Raw genomic sequence first — 23,614 nt, 5'->3', positions numbered from 1 at the left:
GAATATTGCATTTTATTGATAAAACTAAAACAAGAAATAATAATGTCAGAAAGCTGAAAGCATTATGTTACTGTCTTGACTTAGTTTAGTTAAGTTTTATTTCTTCTTGCTACTTGATATGGATATGAGGGAAATACATACATCTTGTCCATATACAAATATTGCTTTTGTTTGGTATCTTTTTAGATAGATTCCTGGTATCTTGAAAATCTCTCAGGTGTTAAGCAAAAACAACAACGAAAAATCATTATTTTCATTGAATTGTATTCAACATATATACTTTACTTCCATAGATGTCCAAATTTGTCGAATGACATAATAAAACAAAATTATGCAAATAACGTTTTCACAATGTATATATTTATATACATAATACAGTGTATGATTAACATTTATATAAGCATCAAATTAATATATTGCTAGTGATGACATTGATATGTCATGTTGGAAAAAAAATAAATGCTGTTTTTAATGTACATGAAATAAATTGTGAAACTAACTCAACTGGACAAAAGTAAATTTGTATTTCCAACAAGTGATTATATAGACTAGAGAAACAACGTAATTTAGTACAAATATAGATTACAAACATTTATGTACAACCCTTCCATATTCTAGTGTTCAGATTATATATGGCGATTCAGGGGAGACCACTTGTGTTAGCTTTGTGTTTAAAACAGGGCAAACAAATAATATGTCATTTTGAGTTCTTTCTGTAAAAACGTAAAATTAATAAACAAATACTCTTTTATATAAACGTATCTTATATAACAAAATATAAAAATGATAAAACGTCTTTGAACTCTAAAATTTACGTAATAAAGCGTTTATTCGTTCGTTATAGACAATAACTATGCAACAACGATTTAAAATATATTCATAATAATTACACTTATGATTTTTAAGCACTTCTACCGATCACCTGTGATGGTCAGCAACAATTGTCTTCATAAAATAATACAACAATAGCAATCATAGTTTTATAAAAAATATAAATCAGTTACACGTGTATTCATTCAATACAAATATAGCATCATAGATTTATAAACATGGACAAAGTAATACATTTTTTAATGAGTTCTCTTTGTTCCATATCTCTCTTCCATCTAATGGTAATCACTATTATATCATTTCAAATGCATAAACTATTACTTAAGTCACTGTTATTACTTGACATCAGGTATTGGAAACTACACAAGTTTTCTGCACACGCAAATTAAGCGCAAAACGTAAAAACTTCAGTTCCTTAATATAAAAAGACCATTTTCACATTACCGAAGTCGATGTGAATCTCCGTATACAAGTATAATTAATAATCCCCCTTTTCTCCTTTAAAAAACATGACATAGCCTTATCATCCAATTAAAAATGACTTCATGCATGTATTGTGGGTGATATAGTATTTACTTTCCAAACAATGAACAAACATGGCAAAATCAACACAATACATGATAATACATGTATTAATTATTTGAGCGTGTGCTGATACAATGTCTTGTAGCAGATAACTTACATCAACATCGTAGGAAAAGACAATATTGAACTTCACCGCCGATATGACAATTTGATGTTTTAAAACGTAAACACCATTTTCAAGTACAAATCCTGTATAACAATCATAATAAATATTGTATAATCAGATAATGACATCAACATTAACGGTTAATATATTTGTAGGAGTGCAGGGTTTAACGTCAATTTTGGGAAAAACCTTCCAGTGAAATCGGCAAAATAGCGTTGGTTATTTTTTCTCATAAATTGGTAAAAAAATACCATCAACATTATATCAATGTTGAGAGGAAAGAACTTTAATATGACAAAGTTTAAAATAGGATTAAAACAAAATTAATTATTCACTGTCGATGTTCCTGCTGTTTCTTTAAATTTTGTTTGATCAATGTCTAGTTTCCATTCCAGTATGTTAGTTATAAATTATATTAGTAACTTTCAGTTTCTATTCGTTTTAGATTTAACTTGATATAATCCTAATGGCAAAACCGCTAGCTGACAGAAATTGGCAACATACAGTGCAAAGAAATTGGCAACATACGGTGCAAAGTTTCAATATGTAATTGGTCCAATAATAATGGGCTTTATGTAGGTCTTGCAAAAATTTCTGGAATGTAATCAAACGATTAACGCTAAGTAAATTAGCATATCTTATGTTTTGGACATGCTAATGACCTATGACTTTTTTACGTTTAAAGTGTGCTATTTGATTGATCTTTACCTGGTAATTTAACAACCACCGTTCTCCGTAGATGAAATCTCCTGTTAACATATCAGTCCAAAACCCTTCCGGGAGGTAGATGTTTCTCTCCGTCGCATCATCACATACGATGGGAGCCACCAAGAGAGAGTCCCCGACCATGAATTCGTTCCTGACTTGATGTGCCTCTGTATCAGACGGTGCAGTCCACCATATCGGCCGAAGAATTGGTTCTCCATTTTTAATTTCGTCTTTAATCTCATTTATGATGTCCACGGTATATTCTTGGTGCATCGCAGAAGCATTTTGTGCTAATTCTACACATTCGTCATCATAATACCAGGGGGGTACAGCGTACTTCATGGCGGGGAAAAACGATGACATCTGCATCCAACGAATGTACAACTGTCTGTTTGGCAAGTCGAACTCTTCTTGTCCGGCAGCTGGCTCCTGTGCGAACATCCCATCAACTATCACAAATGGATATCCCATAATTCCAAGCGTCAGTGCCGTTTCTATGACTCCTGTAATACATTCACTGTGACCATAAGTAGTAACTTTTGTGGGAATATTTACAAATGAAACTTGGTTTTGAGATCCGGACGTTCCTTCAACAATATCTGCGTCAACTTCGTTAAACGACGTCACAAGTTCTGCAAACAGATTTCTGATCATGCTCGGCGTTACTTCCTTGCCATAGAAAGACGGACTAAATGGCATCCATGATTTAGTACGATAAAATATGTGAAACGCAGTGATCTTGTATGCCGATGACAGACGAATCATTTTGCTCTTCATCCACGATTCGGCTGAAGGGTTGGTGATGTCCAACATCGCATAAATACTTTTCTGCATTGGAAGGAACGCGGGAACCTTCTTTCCTGCATCCAGCATAAAATTTCCATCCTCCACACCTTCATCAAAATTTAGCGACTTGTAACCAAAATACGGGGTTACTTCAACAGATAAAGAATAGCCTAGAGATTTAACGTATTTAACAACTGCTGAAATATTTGGAAATCTTGCCGGATCAAATTCTAAATCACCATAATGTTTTTCCCATTTCCCATCAATTTCAATAAAACTGCAATTTAATTTTCTTTCGTAAATTCCCTTTGCTAAACCATGTATGTCCTTTTCTGTTATATCATACGATTGAGCTACACCAAATGTAGACCAGACAGGGTATTGTAGACTTCTCATAGATGGGAGGTTTTTCGGACCATCGGGTAGTAATTTCCTCACAAACTTATGTGTTGTTACCGGATCAGTTCCGTGGCAAACGGTATAATTCAAATCGGTACCCCTCGTTCTCTTTTGTCCATAAAAGCTGCCATTATTGTTCCCAACCAAACAGATTTTATTATTGTTCTTCACGTTCCACTTAACAGAGACAGGGTCTTCATTATGGACATATATAGAGCCTCCCCCAGTAGATATCCAGTATCGTTCCATAGCGGAACTAAACGTTCCGGCTGGATAAAAATCCGTCTCTGCGGCTGTAAATGTAAAGTTAGCTCTATCCAGGGACCAGAGCGAACTGGACGAGTTGGATGGACCAAACCAGACGTGTGGACCTATGACGAAACAGTCTTCTGGAAACAGGTCTTCACGGAGAACTTCCCAGGTTATGTTATAGCAGTTCACCATTTTTGACCCGAAGTGTTTTATTCTCAATACTGCGTTATTTTTCCATTTGAGACACGTGAACGATCCTGTTTCTTTTTCACTGGCGCAGTGAGAAGGCAGAAGCCAGATTGGGATGCTCACCCCGAGGTTAGCTAGCATCTTATTGTCATCTGGATCACGAAGAGTGAGGATTCGACTCGAGGGCTGGAAGAAGACACGTTGGTTAGCATTCCATGTTTCGTGGAACTGGTGGTGGAAATGCCAGCCGACAGCGACAATGACAACTGCCGTTATGAACATGGTAATCACAGCTAAATGTAATTGGTACTTCTTCAATCTCGCAGACTGTCTCTCCCAGAACTGAAAAAAATAAATTCCTATCAGTTCATGCATTTATTGCAGTGATGTCCAACGGTTAATCACTGCCTTTTTAATCCGTTTTGATAACAAATCAGTTGTTAACGAAAACTCTACTTGCATACATGTCTTTGTATTTAATTATATATAAATATCATCATGATATATATGTCTAATTAGCACAAAAATGTATCAAAATAATGTATTTCGCCTGTGGTGCATACGCAATAAGTATTTCTTTCGTTATAGGGTATAGTGACATGGATTTTTTCGGGATGCAATTAATTATTATTTATATTTTAAACTTAAAAGTAAAATAAGAAGTTCAAACTTTTCAATGGTGGTTATGGTGTAAAGTAAGTATTTTTTTTAACTGAAGAAAAAGACTAAATCGTCTGCTCATGTTTTTGATAGTGAAAAAATACCGTTTGTCAGCGGTGGAGCATCTTTCAAAAAACGTTGTCCGAGAAATAAGAAAATATAAAATGTGTGATCTGCGTATTAGTTTTATGTTGATAATAAACTTCAACACTTCTCTTTTCGATATATCTAAACTCATTTGACAATGTACTTATTTTCTCAAACAAATATAGAAGCCATTGCTTTTGGCGTATGGTGCACAGATTCAAGCGTGAGTATTCTTGCAGATCATGCGGAACTGACTATTGTAATGTAATTACGAAAACTTACACTTGGCATTGAGTTCTTCTTCATCATTTTGTAGTGTCTCTGTAGATCCCGTATCTGCCCCATCTTCTCACTCGTTAACGCTATGGAGTCCTTCCGTAAGTGACGAGCAAGAGAACTCTTACTCGGAGACGTAGAATCATCCGAATAGTTACTCTCGGCAAAAGACGGCTTCTTGCTCTTCATTATTGACGTTGGAATGCCAAATGACATGGTTTTGCTTTCCTTTTTTATTGGAACGTCGAAAGATTTATTATCTTGCACGTCTTTTGGAGGAAGGTTAAAGGTCAAACCCTGGTCATCGTCTTCGTCTTCTTCCTCGTCGTCATAGTTATCTTCCGCGGGTCCCTCGTATTTGCTATCAGTACTATCGTGGCAGTAGCCATTACTCATCTCACTAGACTGTGCATCCTTTATGATACCATCCACCTTTCGTGATATGGTTTCTAACATTTCGTCACTTTCATACCCACTGTTAACCTGGCCTAGATCTTCATCGCCGCTTGTTCTTGCCGTCGACGCGTAGTCAGTACCAACACTGTCTGATAAGGTTGATATTGACTGGTTGTCTTGTTCGGCTGGTTTGGTGTCGGAGGTGGGAAGGTTATCTAAAAATAAAGCAGAATGGACTCGTTCCAATTCAGGGCTATTTACAACCCCAGAACGTCTTTGCCGACTGGGGCGACGAGGTCTCTCTGGGTCCTCTAACGAGCACGAGGAAGACGGAGAGGATACAGCTGCCTGTTCGCCGTCTTCTGTTGGTCTGGAATTATTTGTAAGTGAAATGCTGACTTTTGGACTTCTTTCTGGAGATTTACCTTCCTTTGTAGTGCGTTTATTTGTGCGTTCATTCGGGATGGAATTTCCTTCTCCGGGTCCCAGAGAAAAACTTACTCTTGGGGATTTTTTTTCTTCAGTTGATTTTTTTCTTGCTCGGCCGTTTGGCATTGAATATTCCTCTTCTGATGGATGACTGGCTCCGGGGCTCCTTTGTGGCGACCGACCCTCTTTGGGCTTTCTTTCGATGTGAACAGGATTACCATCACCTTCTTTGCGACTGAAACTTACTCGTGGACTGCGCGTTGGACAAGTGTCATCATACAGATCAGCATGAGATGGAATATTATCAAAGTCAAGCTGGAAGCTCACTTTGCGCTCCGGCTGGGAAATCCTGCGATGAGTTTTTTTAACTGTTTGGCCACTTCCGTTTGTATCTTGGGAGATCGCTAACCTTTTAGGTCTATTATAGGAAACTGATTCGTTTTCATACAATACAGCGTCCTTCGGATGCTGTTCTTTTCCTATAGTACCATTCTCCATACCGAAAAGAGGTTCAAGGAAGTCTCATGACAATGTCGTATCTACAAATTGAAAAAAATGACTGGATTAGTGAGAACGTCTGTAGTTTCCAAATACATTAATCGTATGATTTCTTTCAGAAATGTCATTGGGTTTATGATAGATATACGTTTGAGGCAGAAATGTACGAATGAAACATTGCCAATTTTTGACCATTTGTGAAATGAAACCTAGCGTTGTATCAAAGTAATGAAACAATTTCTTATATATTTCTTGTAACCATCGCTACTTATCAGTGTGGCATACTAAAATTCAAAATGTATGCATGAGATGTTCCTGGTAATGCAACTTCAAAAGATCGTATTACATGAGGATTCGAAGGTGAGGCTTTTGGGGGTTATTATTCATTCTATCAGTAACTGTTAGGGATGTTGAAGCTTATTTATTCCATTTCTTAAACAAATCATGTTTGTTGTTGTTGTGTCTGTGTAACTATTAAATCACTCTTCACAATGTAATGGTCTAAATACGCTCTCTGGTGATGCATATATGCATCCTTTTAAACGTTTTGTGTGGTAATTCATTTGGTTTTTTTTTAATTAATTTGAAAAATTGCTTGATGAAAGATACGTAAATCCGTTAGTCTTTGAAATTGTTTTTGGGGATATCTGTACTCATAGAGTATAACTATAATACATCATATGTTACGGTGCTTGTTTCAAGGATTTGTTTTGAGAAGTATTGTTTTCCTGTTCTTTTGTTTTGAATGTGGATCATTACAATAAACGCATTATCATAAACTATGCACACATTTTTTTATAAGATCAAAATGTGTTTAAGGGCAAACCACGGTTATCAAGTGATTATGATGTCTCGAGATATTGCCATCAGTCTTCTACCTCTGTGTCACGAGTTCGAAACCCATGTGTAGCAGTTGCCATTTACTGACCGCAAGGGCTGTGTTTTGTTCTTCAACCATTTCCTACATCATCTAAACCTGAAATGTTCTTATATTTTGTTTGTTTATTTGTTTGATTATTTTTACGTCCTATTAACAGCTATGGTCATGTAAGGACGGCCTCCCATGTACATGTATGCGGTGTTTTGCGTGTATGTTGTGCGAGGTGCGTGTTTGGTGAGACTGCGGTATGTTCGTGTTGTGTCATCTTGTATAGTGGAACTGTTGCCCTTTTTACAGTACAATATCACGGAAGCATGCCGCCGAAGACACCAAGCAACACACCCCACCCGGTCACATTATACTGACAACGGGCGAACCAGTCGTACCACTCCCTGTATGCTGAGCGCTAAGCAGGAGAAGAAACTACCACTTTTATAGACTTTGGTGTGTCTCAGCCAGGGGACAGAATCCAGAGCTTTCCTCACAGGGGCGAACGCTCAACTCAAGGCCAAAAGTGAGGCGGTGCCAAGGGAGGCATTAGGAAACATAAAGTGAGTTAGGAAGATGAGAAAAGATAAGATCCTAAATTTAGTCGCCTTTTACGATCATGCAATAGGGGCAGCAGGTACAATTCTAACGGCCTACCTGCAGGGCAGAAATGTTCTTAGATGACCCTGGCTGTTGTAATAGGATGTTACACTAACCAAATACATTTTAATGATTAATTGTCATTGATTTGACAAATGTGACACAAGCATGGGACGTTTCGTCAGTGACGACAGCTTGTACATTGTTGATATAGGATACGATGGTCATGATTAAAAAATGTCACGCGAGTCCTTATTAGGGGCGGGTGTTATTACACTGTATATTGTGGAGTTAATTACATACGCATATCTATCGATTTGCATGAGTAATCATAGATCCTTAAAACATATGTCACTTATAGTGTTATAAATGTCATGCCAGAGACATATTAAGTTCATATTAGTTTACTTAGGATTGTATAAAATATTGTAAATATGGTTTCTTTCTGCATTTATTATGAAAAAGAGAAATAAAATGAATTTGAAATTTAGTTTTACCTATATGTAAAGTTGGGCTTCATTACATTTTATCAAAAAGCTTTATCTTTTTCCACCATATACATCAACTATACCTAATCTAAGCTAAGCCTGTTTCCCAGTCCTATTAGTGAAATCCGTGTTATTATCAATAAAATTGATTGGTTGAAATGAAATGAATTAATAATGTTACTAAGTTTTATAGTAAAATAGCAAAGCTCACTTTTCTTCAATCGTAAGTTAAATTTACAGAATTTATGTGATACATTGTACATGCAAGGTAGGGGCCGCGGTGGCCGAGTGGTTAAAATGTCCCGACATATTACCACAAGCCCTCCACCTCTGGGATGCGGGTTCGAATCCTATGTGGGGCAGTTGCCAGGTACTGACCGCTGGCCGGTGGTTTTTCTCCGGGTACTCCGGCTTTCCTCCACCAACAAACCTGGCACGTCCTTACATGACCCTGGCTGTTAATAGGACGTAAAACTAAACAAACCAAACATGCAAGGTATGTGTTTTTCACGGGGAACTGAAATACTCAGAAAATTGTATGGGCATGTATATATGCGACAAACACTAATTATGTTATTGATACTAAATTAACTTCATAGGAAGGTCATTAACATATATTATATCGAGTACAATAAAAAGAGTACGTCCGATGTTTTGTTTGTTTCACCGATACAACTCTCGCCACAGGCCACTACACCACAGTCCGACGTCATGACAGACTTGTTTGGTCGTTGTCAAGGTGCAAGGCTATATACACAGCCGAGGTGTTCCGGATCGCTTTAATGTATTTTACCTGGCTGTAGATACAGGTAGATAAAATCCGAAAGGTTAGGTTGTATTGTTATATAGAAATAGATCAATAGACTCTGGTCTGTCACGATGTTGGTTTCAGTTCACGGGATAGGACATTTCTGTGAAGTTAAGTAAATGGGTAGCACGATCAACCGAATCCGGATACATTAAATTTGGAATTTACATACGTTACCGCGTGGCTATATAATATAAAGCCAGAGAGAGATATAGAGGTTTCCCTCCGATGAGGAGGGTAACTTTAGAAGGGACCTAGCTGAAATGGTACACGTCAGTTACAACATTTCTGTGTACGGTGAAGCTAAAGAGGAGAATGGTGAGGTACGGCAAGAAACGACACAGCGTCATCTCGGCGATGAAGATGACGAAGAAGGTAAGATGATTTTAAGGTTACTTGTTTTGTTTTTAATAACTTTTACAATTGTTGTAATTTAGGTGATTGTCAATCTACATGAATATATGTAATGATGTATAAGATTAGTATCAATTAAAAAGGGTTCAATTGCGATATTGCATGTATTAGTAATGAATTATAAATTATATGTTATTTGTAATGAATGATAAATTATATGTTATTTGAAATGAATTTAAAAATTGTATTTTCAAGTTGTTTTCCACATTACGATACTTACACTATAATTATGTTGTATCACAATGTATCTTTTAAGGATATTTTCTAAGAATTACAAGTTAAAGAGTTTATTTCCATAACAACAACAATAGCCATCTACTCCACGACTTTAAGTATTCTGAAATATTAAAGAGTGGCCCTTAGGGGCTTTAGATTAGCTAATAACTGTATTGAATGGAAGAATACTAGGGTTTTCCATATTACCAAGTATAAATCTACGTGAGCTAACAAAACAAATACTAAACCCATTCATGGATGTCATTTAAACCGTCTGACAATGTGTGCCAAATACTAGGGTGATGAATAGCTTACACGTTACACCTTAAATCATAACCGGGCCTTTCACACGGCGTGGGTTACAGTAGTTCTTAGAACAGGGAAATATTGAAAACAATACCATCGGCTTAATGTGAGAGAACGGGACGTAAAACACTAAAGATTGGATCAAAGGCGTGTAATACCATTCACACAAAAAATAGTTTAAGGAATCTTAATGCTTTGTGTTACAACACACACACTGTGTAGAATCATGAGCTCTTGTAAATATGTCAATTCAAAGAAATTATAAAAACAGTTTTTTTTTTATCTCAGTCATATGTTTTAATTGCATTGTGTTATAAGTATGAATAGTTGGATATTTAGACAAGAACTAGTACGGTGGTGATGGGTGGTCTCGTAATCAGAGGATGTAGCACGGTTATCGACTGTTATTTCGAATGTGAGTGTTGAAATTGTAAGGCGTAATTGTGGCATTGGGGACGTATGTTTTTAGAAAAGAATGAAATAATTAAAACAGATGTCTGTTTCAGTAAATCTGTTTTTCTTCCTCTGTTACCGCCAAGGTACTACAAATATCATTTCAGAATTATCAAATTGTCACCAAATAATGCAGGAACTGGTTTTGGCATTCGTTTGTTTCTCCCCAGTTTCCATGGCGATCTAAATCCCTGTACATGTTGCCTTTTGCTTACAAATAACGCATTAGTTCCGCTAAATAATACCAGTGATTAGTGTTAACAATTTTACCAAGTCAACACGACTTTTATATTTTCAGTTCGTAACTTAGAAATCCTACTCGATACTTTCTTCGAAGATTCTTTCTCTACCTTTATTTGAACAATTAACAAACTTATCTTACGCGACAGGTCTTAGATGTATCTAACCCCTCGGACATTCTAACTATCATTGTTCGAGGAATCTTGGTCAATATCTCGTATTTGTCTGATTTTATTGGCTAGCAGCCTTCGGCGTTATTGTACATTGGGTGGTCACCAGATGACCAAACAGAGATACCAAGACTTTCTCAACCAGTCTTTATCAGATGTGCGCCTGCAATAGACATGTACCGGACAAAGCCATAAACGTACGTTCAAACACCCACGGGCAATAAATTGTAATGGGAAGCGATTTAAGCACGAATTGAAGATTAGGCTTTCGTCATAAATTAGGTTTATAAACCAACCGGAGATTACTTCCCGGTTACAGGTGAAAACATGTAAGAAAGTCAATCACAACCGTGTGTATATACGAAAATAAACTCATTAATATTTCATACAATTATCGATCCTAAATCAGCGATTTGCTCTGTTAGCGAAAGGCAGACTTGAACTGTACTATCGCCTGCGTTAGGATACAAAGTCAATACTAGACTTTCAGCAAAAGTCAGTTCAAACACATTGGTTTAATTTCCCAAGGCAAAATTCTACCACAAGGGAATAATTTTTCCAGCAAATACATATATGCTCTTGTTTAAATATCGATTTTTCTTCCGAGTTATGGAGTGTAAAGATTACATCAAAGATACAATGTACGCCTTTACTTTAGCAATATTCGCCAATTACTTCTTAGGTCTATTCGCGTAGTTTGTAAAGATTCTTTTGATTGTTTTCACGATGTATAAAGAGATAAAACATTTTGCAAGACACAGAAATCTGCATTACATGCGATTTTCATTTTGTGTCCATTATTTGTTTTCAGGGAACATGAGCGCTACATTTCTTTACTGTCTTTATGTATTCGATATTGACTTGTTCTTGTTTGTTGCAGTCGAACCTGAGGCCGGATTGTGCTGTTTGGGAGGATGTCTGACCGGAAGTTCTCTTTGCCTTCTTCTGGTCATTATTTTTCCTGCCGGTAGGTGTCTGTATCTCCGTCATACCCGTTGCTGTCATCATTTACATTGTCCATTTTATGTATTATCTGAAGTATTTATGACATATGGACTATATGTGCCCAATTCGGGAGCCGCATGCGCAGTGGCAAAGGTGTTAAAATATCCCCACAAGTCTTCAACTTTTGGGTAGCTATGATAAACATATTGTTCAAGATAAGAACGTTACCTTGTGCAACTGCAGTATGACTACAAGGACAACATTCATTGTATGCGGTGCCACCATAAGCTTTAGCTATATGATTTATACGTTGACACAGTAACAATAGTATTTAAAGGACGTTATTTAGTACAATTACGGTTTGGTATTTAACTTTACAATAGCATATTAACGATTCCCAATTATGAATAATACATTTGACATGTACTGTCAACAGGTAAGGCCAATGAGGAGTGTTAACACAACGGCCAGGCCAACGTTATAAATCGCTTTGTCATATTTAAACCCACAATTCAAAAACTAAAGTCGTTTATAAGTATTCTGAGCGGATATACTTCTATATGTAACATAACAGCAGCTGTTTGAACTTCATAGACGTCAAAGTCTATTTACAATGTATAAAGTGACAGCTGTCAATGCATTCTATTTCACGTGCATATATACTAACGATCACTATTACTCGTTATGGTATAGCCTCTTTCACTGTTGATTTTACGTATAAATCGTGATAAAAAAAATCAATTAAAAGTGCAAAACTTAAATGCCAATTTCAATGTTTTAAGATATTTTAACGATTGTGATTTGTTTTGCACCCAATACAAATTTGCCTTCAATAACCTTGATGGCTCAAGGCTGACTATTTGAAAGTATATATACAATGGTTTGCCAATAAATATTCCGGGCATTATTTCATGAAAATTGCATCATAACCTTGATGACTGACTATTTGAATATTATATATATGCAATGGTTTGCCAATAGTTGTTTATTCAGGACAAGTGTTCATGAAAATTGAACCTTAACCATGATGGCTTACTATCTGGAGATAGGTAAACAAAATGTACCATAGTTGCCAATAATTATTCAGGATATGCCATGTCTATGTGACAATGCATTCATGACACTCATTGATATGCATATTAACAATGGTCTTTGTCATTCCACACCCTTAGTATAAGTATATAAGCGTGCATCTCAAAAAGGTTCGTATCTGAATGGATTAAAGTAAAATTGATCTACTCGTGTCGATTACAATGTTCTGTCAACCTAGCACCGCATACGGCACATGTCGACGTTATCGAACCAGATAGAGTTAGAGTGGTAGGTAAAATTGATTTATCATCATATGAATGGTAACGTGATTATCGCGGTATGTCGACCATGTACACTATATTTTACAACATCACGTGACTAACTTGGGTACATCTACATAATTATATGCACAATTGATGGGAATGTAAACAGCATCACCTGGTTACCATAGAAACATTACATACCTGGTTAATGTTACGTTTTTGCGATTCAAAAAATTGAATCATTATTCTAAGATAATGGATAATTCATTTTTAACTACTTTTAGCTGGTCAATAATTTCGAATTTACCATATTAACAAGACTTATTTTAACACCGGAAACGGAAACAGTAGAAAGTAAACAAAGAAATGAAACAATTATCGGAATTTTCATTGACTTATTGATTTCGGATACTGTTGGTCCATTACATGTTATTAAGCTATGTTTTACTGGGATGTTGTGTTTGTTTAGACGGCCAGATACACCGGGCGTGCTATTTACATTACAGCTGTAGTGGTCGGTTATCGGCCCGGAGTACTGGGACAATTCTATATATTTCAACTATTTAGCTAGACACTGATCGTTGTAAAAATTCTAGATCATTGACCAAATTTTAATGGATCTTCATCACTGTTTATCCCTTCATAACAATATAAATGTATATATAAATCTCATTTTGTCGATGAACGCCTCGGTGTTGTGAAAGTGTCCGTCATTTGTGGCTCAATGTAGTCAGGACGCTTGGCAAATATTGACAAACTATAACAACGGATACAGTACGGTCACTTTGAATAGTCAACTATACAGCAGTGTTAACAATCCAACCCCATGTACAACACGTATCTAATGTAAAAGAAAATGCGCCGAATTTATTTTTCCTGTGCAATAGACATCGAGAGCAGCGTTAACACTCATATGTTGTTTAATTGCAAAATCAAAAAACCCTTTTGTAGTAATAGATAAATTTTCGTTATCGTTTATAGGGGCCTGAAAAAAGATGACGAAATAATATTATAATTAATCTGAACCACACTGAAATACAATATGCCTAACGAACAGATCGGAATAAATATTTCCTCCAGCATTAACTTTTGATTTTGGTTCTATTCCAGGCATCCTACTGTCGCTATATGCCACCAATAACAACCAGTACGATGTTCTGGCCGCTGGTATCATTTTAATGGCGTTTCCTGTCATCACTATTCCCGTAGTGATAGCCATTTATCTCAACAGGCGGCGCCTCATGCGCATCCGGAAACGGAAAGTCACAGACGGCAAAGGTAAAGAGAATTCTAGGAAATACTGATACAATCATGATCGTCGGAACGACTACTTTGCTTACGACATCAAAAATAGAGATGACCATGGGTAGACGTCATGGCTCCAGTTGGTTGGACACAATAGTTAGAATTCTTGAATCCAATGGATTCGGTTAAGTTGGTAGCATGTCAGCGATTCGCAGGCTTGTATACTCTTGTTGAAGGTGAAAATATTTGTTATTTATTAGACTGCTCACATAATGTGCCAAATATTTTGTTATAAGTTACAGAAATTGTGTTGATATACAAGCGGTGTAGCTAGTTCTACAATTGACACAAGTTTGTTATGCCTCCAAAATACTTTTGTCAATGAATTTTATCTTTCATATTGCCATTGTGGTTAACCAGAGATTTTTTTATTATCAAACTTTCCTTTAGAATCGAACTTCTATGACAATATATGTTTTTTTATGCTGAAATGTAAAATCCGTTTCAAGTATTAGTAATGTAAATAATCAGGTCTATTTATTGTTAGTATGGACATGGAAATCGAAAACGCCTATCCGTTCGGAACATCTTTCTCGTATTCTCTTATCCACCCGGCGGAATTGACTTTCTCATATTCAATCTGATGTTTTACGTTTTTAGATTCCGCCTTCATCTGCGTTTTCTTGTGTTTTCGTTTTTTTTTCTCTTTCAAATAACAATTTTGTTTATCGTTTATCTTTCGTTGCCAACACAGATAGAGATGAAAGTCACGCATGGTCGATTTGAAATCTATTATTCAGTTTTCCTTGGCTGAAGTTTTGTTGTTTTGACAGTTCTGTTTATAAATTATAAATCTACCCCATTGGTGATACATATTTGATGACTATTTGGTAATGCGATTTTCTTTCACCTAGACAAATCTACAAAAGAAATATTTACACCACCACTAGTTAGGCATTAATAGTTTACAATGAGGGTCTATGTCACACACATGTATAAAGACAGCTGATGAGTGGTTCAGAGATTACATTGACTCGGCATAACTAAATCGATCGTGTACTTCAGTCCGTTGTCAGGCACCATCAGCCTAGCAACCAGACACGGTTTATGACTTCCTTTGTGAGATTGTGTTATTGTTATACACCACTATTATTAAGATTGTCGTTGTTTTTAGAGGATTATAATGAGTGAGTTCCCTATCCAGGAGACGCTAATTTGATTTTCGATATAAATGAATGTGATTCGATTATTGGTTTTGCGCAAATAGTTTGATCTGTGAATGACAAGATACACATAAAATGTGATACATTGTGACATAAGTTATAGTTTAAAGAAATAATTATCTTTGTTTTCATGATACGGCTTTTCCAGACGTAACATTTATCTACAATGATAGATTTCAATCATTATATTTTGATAGCATCTTTTGCATTGAATTGATTCTGCGACGCCATTATCATTTTCTTTTCCACAGAACCCTTTCTCCTCTACTTTATCAGTACCATTTTGTTATTTTTGTTAAATCTTCGCCTATCTAATTCACCGCTTTATTCCTATATGTTCGTCCATATTCGTCCACCTTCGCCCTACGCCTTTCCTGTTTGCCTTTTTACAATCGCGACTATCCTACCTCGCTTATTTTTTTTCTCTCAAATGTCCCAATTGTTCTCTACTCTTTATTTTATTCTCTAATTCAATTAACGTCTTGAACACAACCCTCCCTCTACATTGTGTAGAACATGTCTGTTTGGCTAAAGCAACTTTAACCCATTTTCCCCTTTATTCCAAGATTACATACTTTCATAGTGTAACTTTCTCTTGTTAGTTGAGACTTTGCTTCCGAATTGGTTAGGATTTTTTATGTCTAAATGTTAAGTGTTCCTCTTAAACGAGATTAGCATTAAGGTTATTGCTATTGATTGTAGTTATGTAGCTAGCTAGTAAGGAAAATGTGTTCAGAACTTATACTTTTATAGAGATCAATCCTAAAATCATTTATTTAGATCTTGTTGATGGTACGTTTTAATAAGCTTGGGATGTGCCATCCCACGTGTGGGATACTTTTGAAAGTGGCCAAGAGACATTAGTTACTATAATTAAATATGAAAGAAATCCATTGTTTTATTTTTATTTTCTTAAATCACACGGTACTGTGGTATTTTGGTAAAGTACGCATTTGGTGTTCTACTATTTTATTATGTCCTGTACAGTGAAATAGTAACCTAAGTGAATGAAGTAGTGTTTATAGAATTACTCAATTATCCAATATCAGTTCACTAAAGATGTAATTAATGCAGTTATTTAGTGAAACACTGCAATCGTAAACAGAAATTCAAAACAATAAAAATTACCCCTAATAGCGATCATTTTTGATGTGCTATCTAGAAGAATTATGTAACATTTTACCATTATAAGCTCCTTGCGTTCGAACATGTGTTCCATTTTGTACAATCCGATAAGAAAAGAATACTCTTTTGTGATAAATGATTAAATGTTATTTCTGAGTGCCGTAAGAAATGTGTGGATGTGAATAATGCGAAATTATCCCATTACAGTGTCAATGTATATTTTTCTATGAACATCGCTATATCTTAATGCATTTAAGAAAAATAATGTTTTTGCTATACATTTGTATTTACGGAATAATTGAACTTATGAAAGCTTTTGTGATGAAACATCAACTGCTGATGTGCATATATTACAATTATAACGGAGAGTACACGTTAATGCTGTACATGCATTTACGCATTGAAAATATCATATTCTGCTATAGTTTTACCCAGTGTAATGATGTAGAATTTTTTAGATTTTTTTTCAAAGTTAAAGTCAGTGTTGGGTTGACTTAAGGAGTAGAGACATTTAGTTTTACGACAATAACATTTTGATGAGCTCCTTTTTGGCTTCTCGTTGATGCTTTCCTGCAAGCTAGATTTTATTACCTTATTGGAAATTTGACATGCATAATGTGGATCAATAGTGAAATACTCGGTTATCTATATAGCTTATGGAAATTATTTGTTATTAGTTCACACAAATTGTTGAATCTAACAGCAAATTTACAAACATGAAGTCCTGTATCGAGAAAAGATATTTTATTAACGTTAATTTGATTTGCTAAATTGATAATGGATTATCAATCTTCAAAATGAATTTATTTACTGAAGGTATATTCTATATTTTTCTTACATTGTGTTCATGTTTATAGAAATCATCAATTAATATCCATATAGACCAAGACATATGAACATGTTTGAAAGATATTCGTTAATAAAGAAATGAGTAATTGTTATATGACGTTATAATGGTCAACATTCCCAGTAGTATCACGGTGTTTAATCTGGTCATTTTGTATACAACAAGTCTTGGATGTAATATGTACGGCCGAAATAGTTCAAAATTGTTGAATTAAATTTATAATTATCTTGGGTGTTTTTTGTGTGTTTTACTTCCCAGTCTTGCAGTCGTACTAATGGCACGATTCTCTTTTACAAAGACAATTATGTTCTGGCATGACATGGCATCTCATCTATTTTTCGTAACTCTAAGTTCCCTGAAAGATGATAATAACATCAAGGAGTAGGACGACTGGTATGTCAGTTGTCAGTATAGTGTGATCAAGTGGGGTGTAATGTTCAATATCTTTGGCAGTAAGTTTGATTCAGTGAGGCAGCACTATAAAATAATCAAGGAGAAAAAAATACCAACGCATTGAAGTCATCACCTCACTTGCACTGATATCGCAAGTTGCAAAATATATATAGGGAGGCCGTCCTTAAATGACTTTATCTGAGATGTAGTTCTAGGAACGAATGAACTAGTCAGGCCATCTTACACCTGTACATAGCAGACCATCTTTTACCGGCTATTTATAGTATCAGAATATTCTTCGAGCTAATTATAATATAAGACCATCTTCTGCAAGCTAATTATAGTATCAGACTCATGTGTAATGATGATATCAAGGCGTCGTTTATTTCCTACCAAATGCCATTCACATCATCGCCCAAGTATCATATAATTTTATAAATGGTAAATATCTCTGGTAGGACATCGACACAGATCTTGTTCCCACTAGGAGTGAACAATGACCCACTTTGTCTGTACATATATGGATAGCCAGGACACTAATTATGCTACTACTTCTACTTCTTCTTTACCTTTCAATGTCAGTGTTCTAGAAAATATTATATATATATATATATATATATATACCCCAGGTATTATAGAAAGGGCAATCAGTTCCTACAGAGCGAGCGTTACACCCTCATCTGAATAGAGTATACTAATATCATCGGAATGGTACGCAAAACAAACATATCAGCATTAAAATGTGTAAAAGATTAAACATTCCTCAGGTACGGACTATAATAATGCCATTTAAATTCTCCTCCATTAGCATATAAGAAAAGTAAACATTATTAATTCATATCACAATTTCCACCCAGTAGCATAAACTAACGGTAACCATTATTAGATATCACAATGGAATATGTGTACTATTATAAGTAGATACAACACGCATATACCGCAGCCTCCCGAAACATACAGACACATTGAAAGCCGTCCTTAAATGGCCCTGGCTGTTCACACGACGTTGATCTAATAAACCAAACCAAACTAACGCCTTCCTGAATAATTGCCAACATCAGTCAATTTAAATTAGGAAAGTAAAACATGCACGAACAGTGCCAACATCAGTCAATTAACTGTTCGTTAAGGTTGTATTCTTCTCAGGTTTCAGTCCCGTTGAAGTCTCGTTTCGACAAAGATCAAAGAAGTTATGAGATTTTCAAATAAAATCTATCAATATCTGTCGGAAGTTACCAGTTGCAAATTTTGTCAAAAAATTACATTTCTAGCTTTAGTAGATTTTTTTATATGGGGATTTTAAGAAATGGCCCATTTGGCGGCCATTTTGAAATTGTGTCTTTTTTCGCTTTGAGTAGAGCCACAGTTTTACCATTTTTTACTGAAATTGTTTTTACTTAAATCATCACTGCGTCAGTATTTTTAGCTGTATTGAGGTAATTTTTGCTGTAAATCTTTACTGGGTTCGTGGTAATTAAAATATTGAGCATTAATGTGTGATATGATACACTTTTGTCTCTTTATTTTTACATTTAATGGTAATTTGAGCAAAATTATTTTTTACTCGAAAATACTGAAAAATAACAAATATTCAAATGGGGCAAAAAAGTAAGCACACGGACCCCCCATTTTTCTGCCTGATTTAGATAGAACAACCCTTTCTCTGTTGATATGCAAAATATTAACAAAAGTTTAATACCAGAACTTTTTCTATAAAGGGCTAAATTTGGCAAAAATTGCTGAAAATGGTGCATTTTGAAGCTCAAAATTAAGGGGTAGGGGTAGCATATGTTGTTATTCTGAGAAAAAAATGTAAGTCTTATTGATCAAAACTGGTATATTTTTAAAGAAGACTACTAGAAAATAAATTCTACAAACATCTATACATATCAAACATATATGGTCAAAACGGCAAAATTCCCATAAAATCCAATATTTTGTCAATTAGGTATCTTTGAGTGACAATAGCTCAAAAAAGAGCACACGGACATATGTTTTTTCTTCTATTTTCTTTTATGGCATGAACTCCTATTTCCAAAAATCTATATGAGAAAAAAAGTTTAATACAAGAAAATTTTGACTTCTCAGAGGAGTACATCCTTAAGTAGTATGATATCGTATATGTTTTAATTTTTAATTCATTTCCTTTAAAGTGAAGGCTTTTGTCAACGTTGTTTCCATTAAGAATTGTAAAGTTGCTTAGCTGTTTTATCCGTTATCTTTATAAAGATAAAATCGCAACACTGTCGAACACGACATTTAATAAATAAAAAGAATATGGTAAAGAATAGATGACTGATTTTAACAAAATGCTACTGACTATTGAAAAATATGGACATCATTATCTCTATGCATTGGAAGTAGTTTGAATCTTAGAAACCTTGAATTATTAATAACATGTGTTAGTTGGTGTTTGTATAAGATTACACTGAAAATCGACGATGTTGAACAGGATGTGACAATATGGGAAGGGAGACTATTCAAAGAATTCATTGACTTGACGAACACTGACCTAGTCACGTATAGACTTAGCATATACTATACACAGAATACTTCTATCGCAGCACAAATTAATTTAAATCATTTGAATATATATAATAAATAAAACATTACCGATTTTTGACATGTATAGATTGAAACTTTTTGTAAGTATTTTTTTTCATTTTGAAATCAATATGATAGCTATATATAAACTAATATATCTATAAAAATGCACATAATTTAATGAATCAATAAATAAAGGATAAACATGCAAAGAAAATAAATGGAAACCTATGAATACTTTTAATAAAAACAAACATTGTATTCCACAGTTTACCTGAGTTGACTGGTAAAACAATTAATCACGATCAACGTATAATATGAAACTATTATCCTCACGTTGTATACATTAACTGTAGACTATCCATTCAAGAGATAGTTAGTAGAGTTATCAGTACACCTATCAAGGTCCCGAAAAAATAAATTAATGATCCTGACCCCATTAAAGCTTCACCTGTACTTAATTACAAATCAGGTATGTATATTTTAAGTTACGGGGTTGACGGTGATACTCCGAGGCGACATGACCTATGTCACTTTAGACCAACAACAACATGTGAGATTTGTTAGTAACGGTGTTCGTTAGTCTGAATGAATATTAATAAAACTTGTGGTAATATCATAAACATATCCATACATAATGATGGTAAGAATAACAACTGCTGCTTAGATATCTATATTTTTCTTTGTGGACACCGTGACCGAGAATTACTTTACAAACTTTTTGCAATGAACCGACGTTTTACCACAGATGATTTGCTATTAAATGTACAGATTATAGCAAGTTTTAAATTTATAGAGAAATGTATAGATGTTTTGGACTGGTCAGCATTGATGATACGAGAATCTGATAGATATTGCCACGCCAACGTTATCATTTATCAAATTATATCTATGGATTCTAGAAGTAAACCAAATATCGTAAAACTCACTCGATTGCGATGTTTTGTCATTCAATGGTCCATGGCAACTTCGCTAGCCAAGGGTACAGTAGTCTACGTTCGATATCGTAGACTACTGTATCTTTGGTGGCTACCAAAGTTGGGTCCATGGATGATACCATAGGTCATAAGAATTGTTGATAGTTGGATGGATACAAATTCAGGTGTAATGATATACTTGCAACTCTTTTTATGACTAAAAATTTACCTAATTAGTTCATATCTTTTTCTGTTATATCACCATATATTTATTTATTCAAAGCGATATTCAACCTTGACGAAATAACATTTTGAGTTACTGTGCATACATTGAAGTAAATAAACTATTATTTCCTTGACAATACTTAACTGTATTACAAACTGTTGTTAGTGAGCTTTGTGGTGTGACAATCCATCAAGGAACAACAAGACATTATATAAATAGCCACTATCAGAGCGGAAACCCTGCTATAGGCTGACAGATATATGATGTGGGAGTGAGGCCCTGTATGTCTACCGAACACACACGTGTGTGACGGATGTGTCTCTCTTACACAGTAATGGTCAAAATATCACACGACTTCACTCTAGTACACTAGCTGGAACCAAATGAAACAGAATTGTCATAAAACATACTTCAAAAGAAGAACATGTATTAGAGCGACATATTTACACTGAAACATTGTTTTTCGTTGATATTTTTTTTATTCTTACAATTCTGTTATTCGTTACATTTAATCATTTATATTATTACAAAGTTGATATTTGGGGTTAATTTATAATCTATATGTATAACTATACTCACCGTTTATGATTTCATTTCTAAAAAAGTGACAGTTATAGTTTCTCTTTGTTTTACAACGTATGTATACCAATATAAGTATAATTTTGTTATTTTATTTTTCAATTTCGGTAGTATCCATAATTCTATTTTTCAAATTAAAATTAAACATTTTATATAAATTCTCAAGGCAGACAGTGATATTTTCCTAGGCATTATATAACAGAGGCTTTAAACTTAAACATTGTAAAATAATAACAATATTTTCATATTATATGTAGAATAGGCCTTTTTCCGGGTTTAACCTTATATTGTCCCATGAATTAGCATTCGCACATGCTGAATAGAACTTTGGGCCTAAAAAAGTCTTAATATTGTTCCATGATGGGGACAGTTGGTTCCAACCCTAACTTTGTCATACAAACCTAACATTGTCAAATGAGGGTATTACTTCGAATCTGAACGAGGCTCAATATTATGTAATGGGTGAGACAATCTGACCTAAACGCAACTTTGTCACATGAAAGATGAAAGGAATGATTCATGTCCTGAACTAACCTTGTATTGTTATTTTGTCACATTTTCACATGAAAGGGGATAGCTTGAACTAAACTATATTTCTGCATGTCAAATAAACCTTGCATCATCACACTAAATCCAGGACACAGGGCTTGAACAAACTTCATCGTTGCCACAAGATGAGACTTAAAAACAAGGCGGATGAGTAAAAACATTATCAATGGTATGGGAAGCTGAGCAGGATATTGGTTTTTATTTTTAACACGAGGATGATTTTTAGTATGATAAGATGATGTAAGAAAATTAAACAATTATGACTTTAAATATAGTTATTGTTAAATGTTTTATATACATGTTTATCGGCAGCGAACCCAGAAATCATATTATTAGATATGCACCTATGTGGCGAAGAATCACGCCCTTTTCGTCTTTGCGACAATGTCAAAAGTTATATAGTAATTAGTGGTCAGACAAATGATCATCTGTTGATATTTAACACCACAAACATTATTATTAATGGAAATAAATACCTTACCTTTAAACTTTAATCTCCGGTTACAGGTGGGGTCCGTGCGTAATAGTTGCGTTAATCCAGTTACGATTGTATTGCACGTTTGACATCGTCCGCCATTGTTGGTTAGGTGACAGCTACATGGGACAAACGTCGTTTTGGACGTGATGGATGTTCCTAGGGCTGAGACAGAGCTGAGACGTCACCTTTTCTCCTGCCCCAGGCAAGTTTACAAAATACAACAGCCGACGCGCATATGTACATATAGAAACACCTAATACCTAACTTTGCCTCAGGCAAACACTTGCATTTCTTGGTGTAGATTAACGGTTTTATTATTATCAAAGTTTGATGACTTGTGATGCAATAAATGCAATTATAATTAGTTAAGATATACTCATCGACAGGTTGGTCGTAAATTTTTCGAATGATGCAAAAACATATTGTGATATCCTAGAAATTTAAGAAGGAATTATGTTATATTTAATTCACTAAAATATAGTG

General features: G+C 34.9%; 2 protein-coding genes across 2 annotated transcripts; one reads left to right on the top strand and one right to left on the bottom strand.

Annotated features, from left to right (window-relative positions):
• Window positions 1-301: 301 nt before the first annotated feature.
• Window positions 302-23,321, bottom strand: LOC138336685 (SITS-binding protein-like). Its single transcript, XM_069286227.1, has 3 exons — window positions 23,135-23,321; window positions 4,886-6,243; window positions 302-4,198 (listed from the first exon to the last, which is right to left on the bottom strand). The coding sequence occupies exons 2-3, from the start codon at window positions 6,200-6,202 to the stop codon at window positions 2,177-2,179; spliced, it is 3,339 nt and encodes a 1,112-aa protein (XP_069142328.1). The 5' UTR covers window positions 6,203-6,243; window positions 23,135-23,321; the 3' UTR covers window positions 302-2,176.
• LOC138335910 (uncharacterized) lies at window positions 9,009-17,672 on the top strand. The gene is made up of 3 exons (XM_069285092.1): window positions 9,009-9,341; window positions 11,646-11,732; window positions 14,116-17,672. Exons 1-3 carry the CDS (start codon window positions 9,230-9,232, stop codon window positions 14,307-14,309), a joined length of 393 nt encoding a protein of 130 aa, XP_069141193.1. The 5' UTR covers window positions 9,009-9,229; the 3' UTR covers window positions 14,310-17,672.
• Window positions 23,322-23,614: the final 293 nt, after the last annotated feature.

This window comes from Argopecten irradians, chromosome 12 (assembly GCF_041381155.1).
Source record: "Argopecten irradians isolate NY chromosome 12, Ai_NY, whole genome shotgun sequence".
NCBI classification, from domain to species: Eukaryota; Metazoa; Mollusca; class Bivalvia; order Pectinida; family Pectinidae; genus Argopecten; species Argopecten irradians.
Note: the sequence above shows the minus strand (reverse complement) of the source record. Positions and strands in the feature narration are given on the sequence as shown.

Bases quoted from the DNA above. Each gene is read 5' to 3' on its own strand.
- LOC138335910 (XM_069285092.1), top strand. From the start codon at position 9,230: ATGGTACACGTCAGTTACAACATTTCTGTGTACGGTGAAGCTAAAGAG. The intron at 9,342-11,645 runs GTAAGATGATTT...TGTTTGTTGCAG, and splicing joins CGATGAAGATGACGAAGAAG to TCGAACCTGAGGCCGGATTG. The intron at 11,733-14,115 runs GTAGGTGTCTGT...GTTCTATTCCAG, and splicing joins GGTCATTATTTTTCCTGCCG to GCATCCTACTGTCGCTATAT.
- LOC138336685 (XM_069286227.1), bottom strand. From the start codon at position 6,202: ATGGAGAATGGTACTATAGGAAAAGAACAGCATCCGAAGGACGCTGTA. The intron at 4,199-4,885 runs GTAAGTTTTCGT...TATTTTTTTCAG, and splicing joins AGAAGAACTCAATGCCAAGT to TTCTGGGAGAGACAGTCTGC.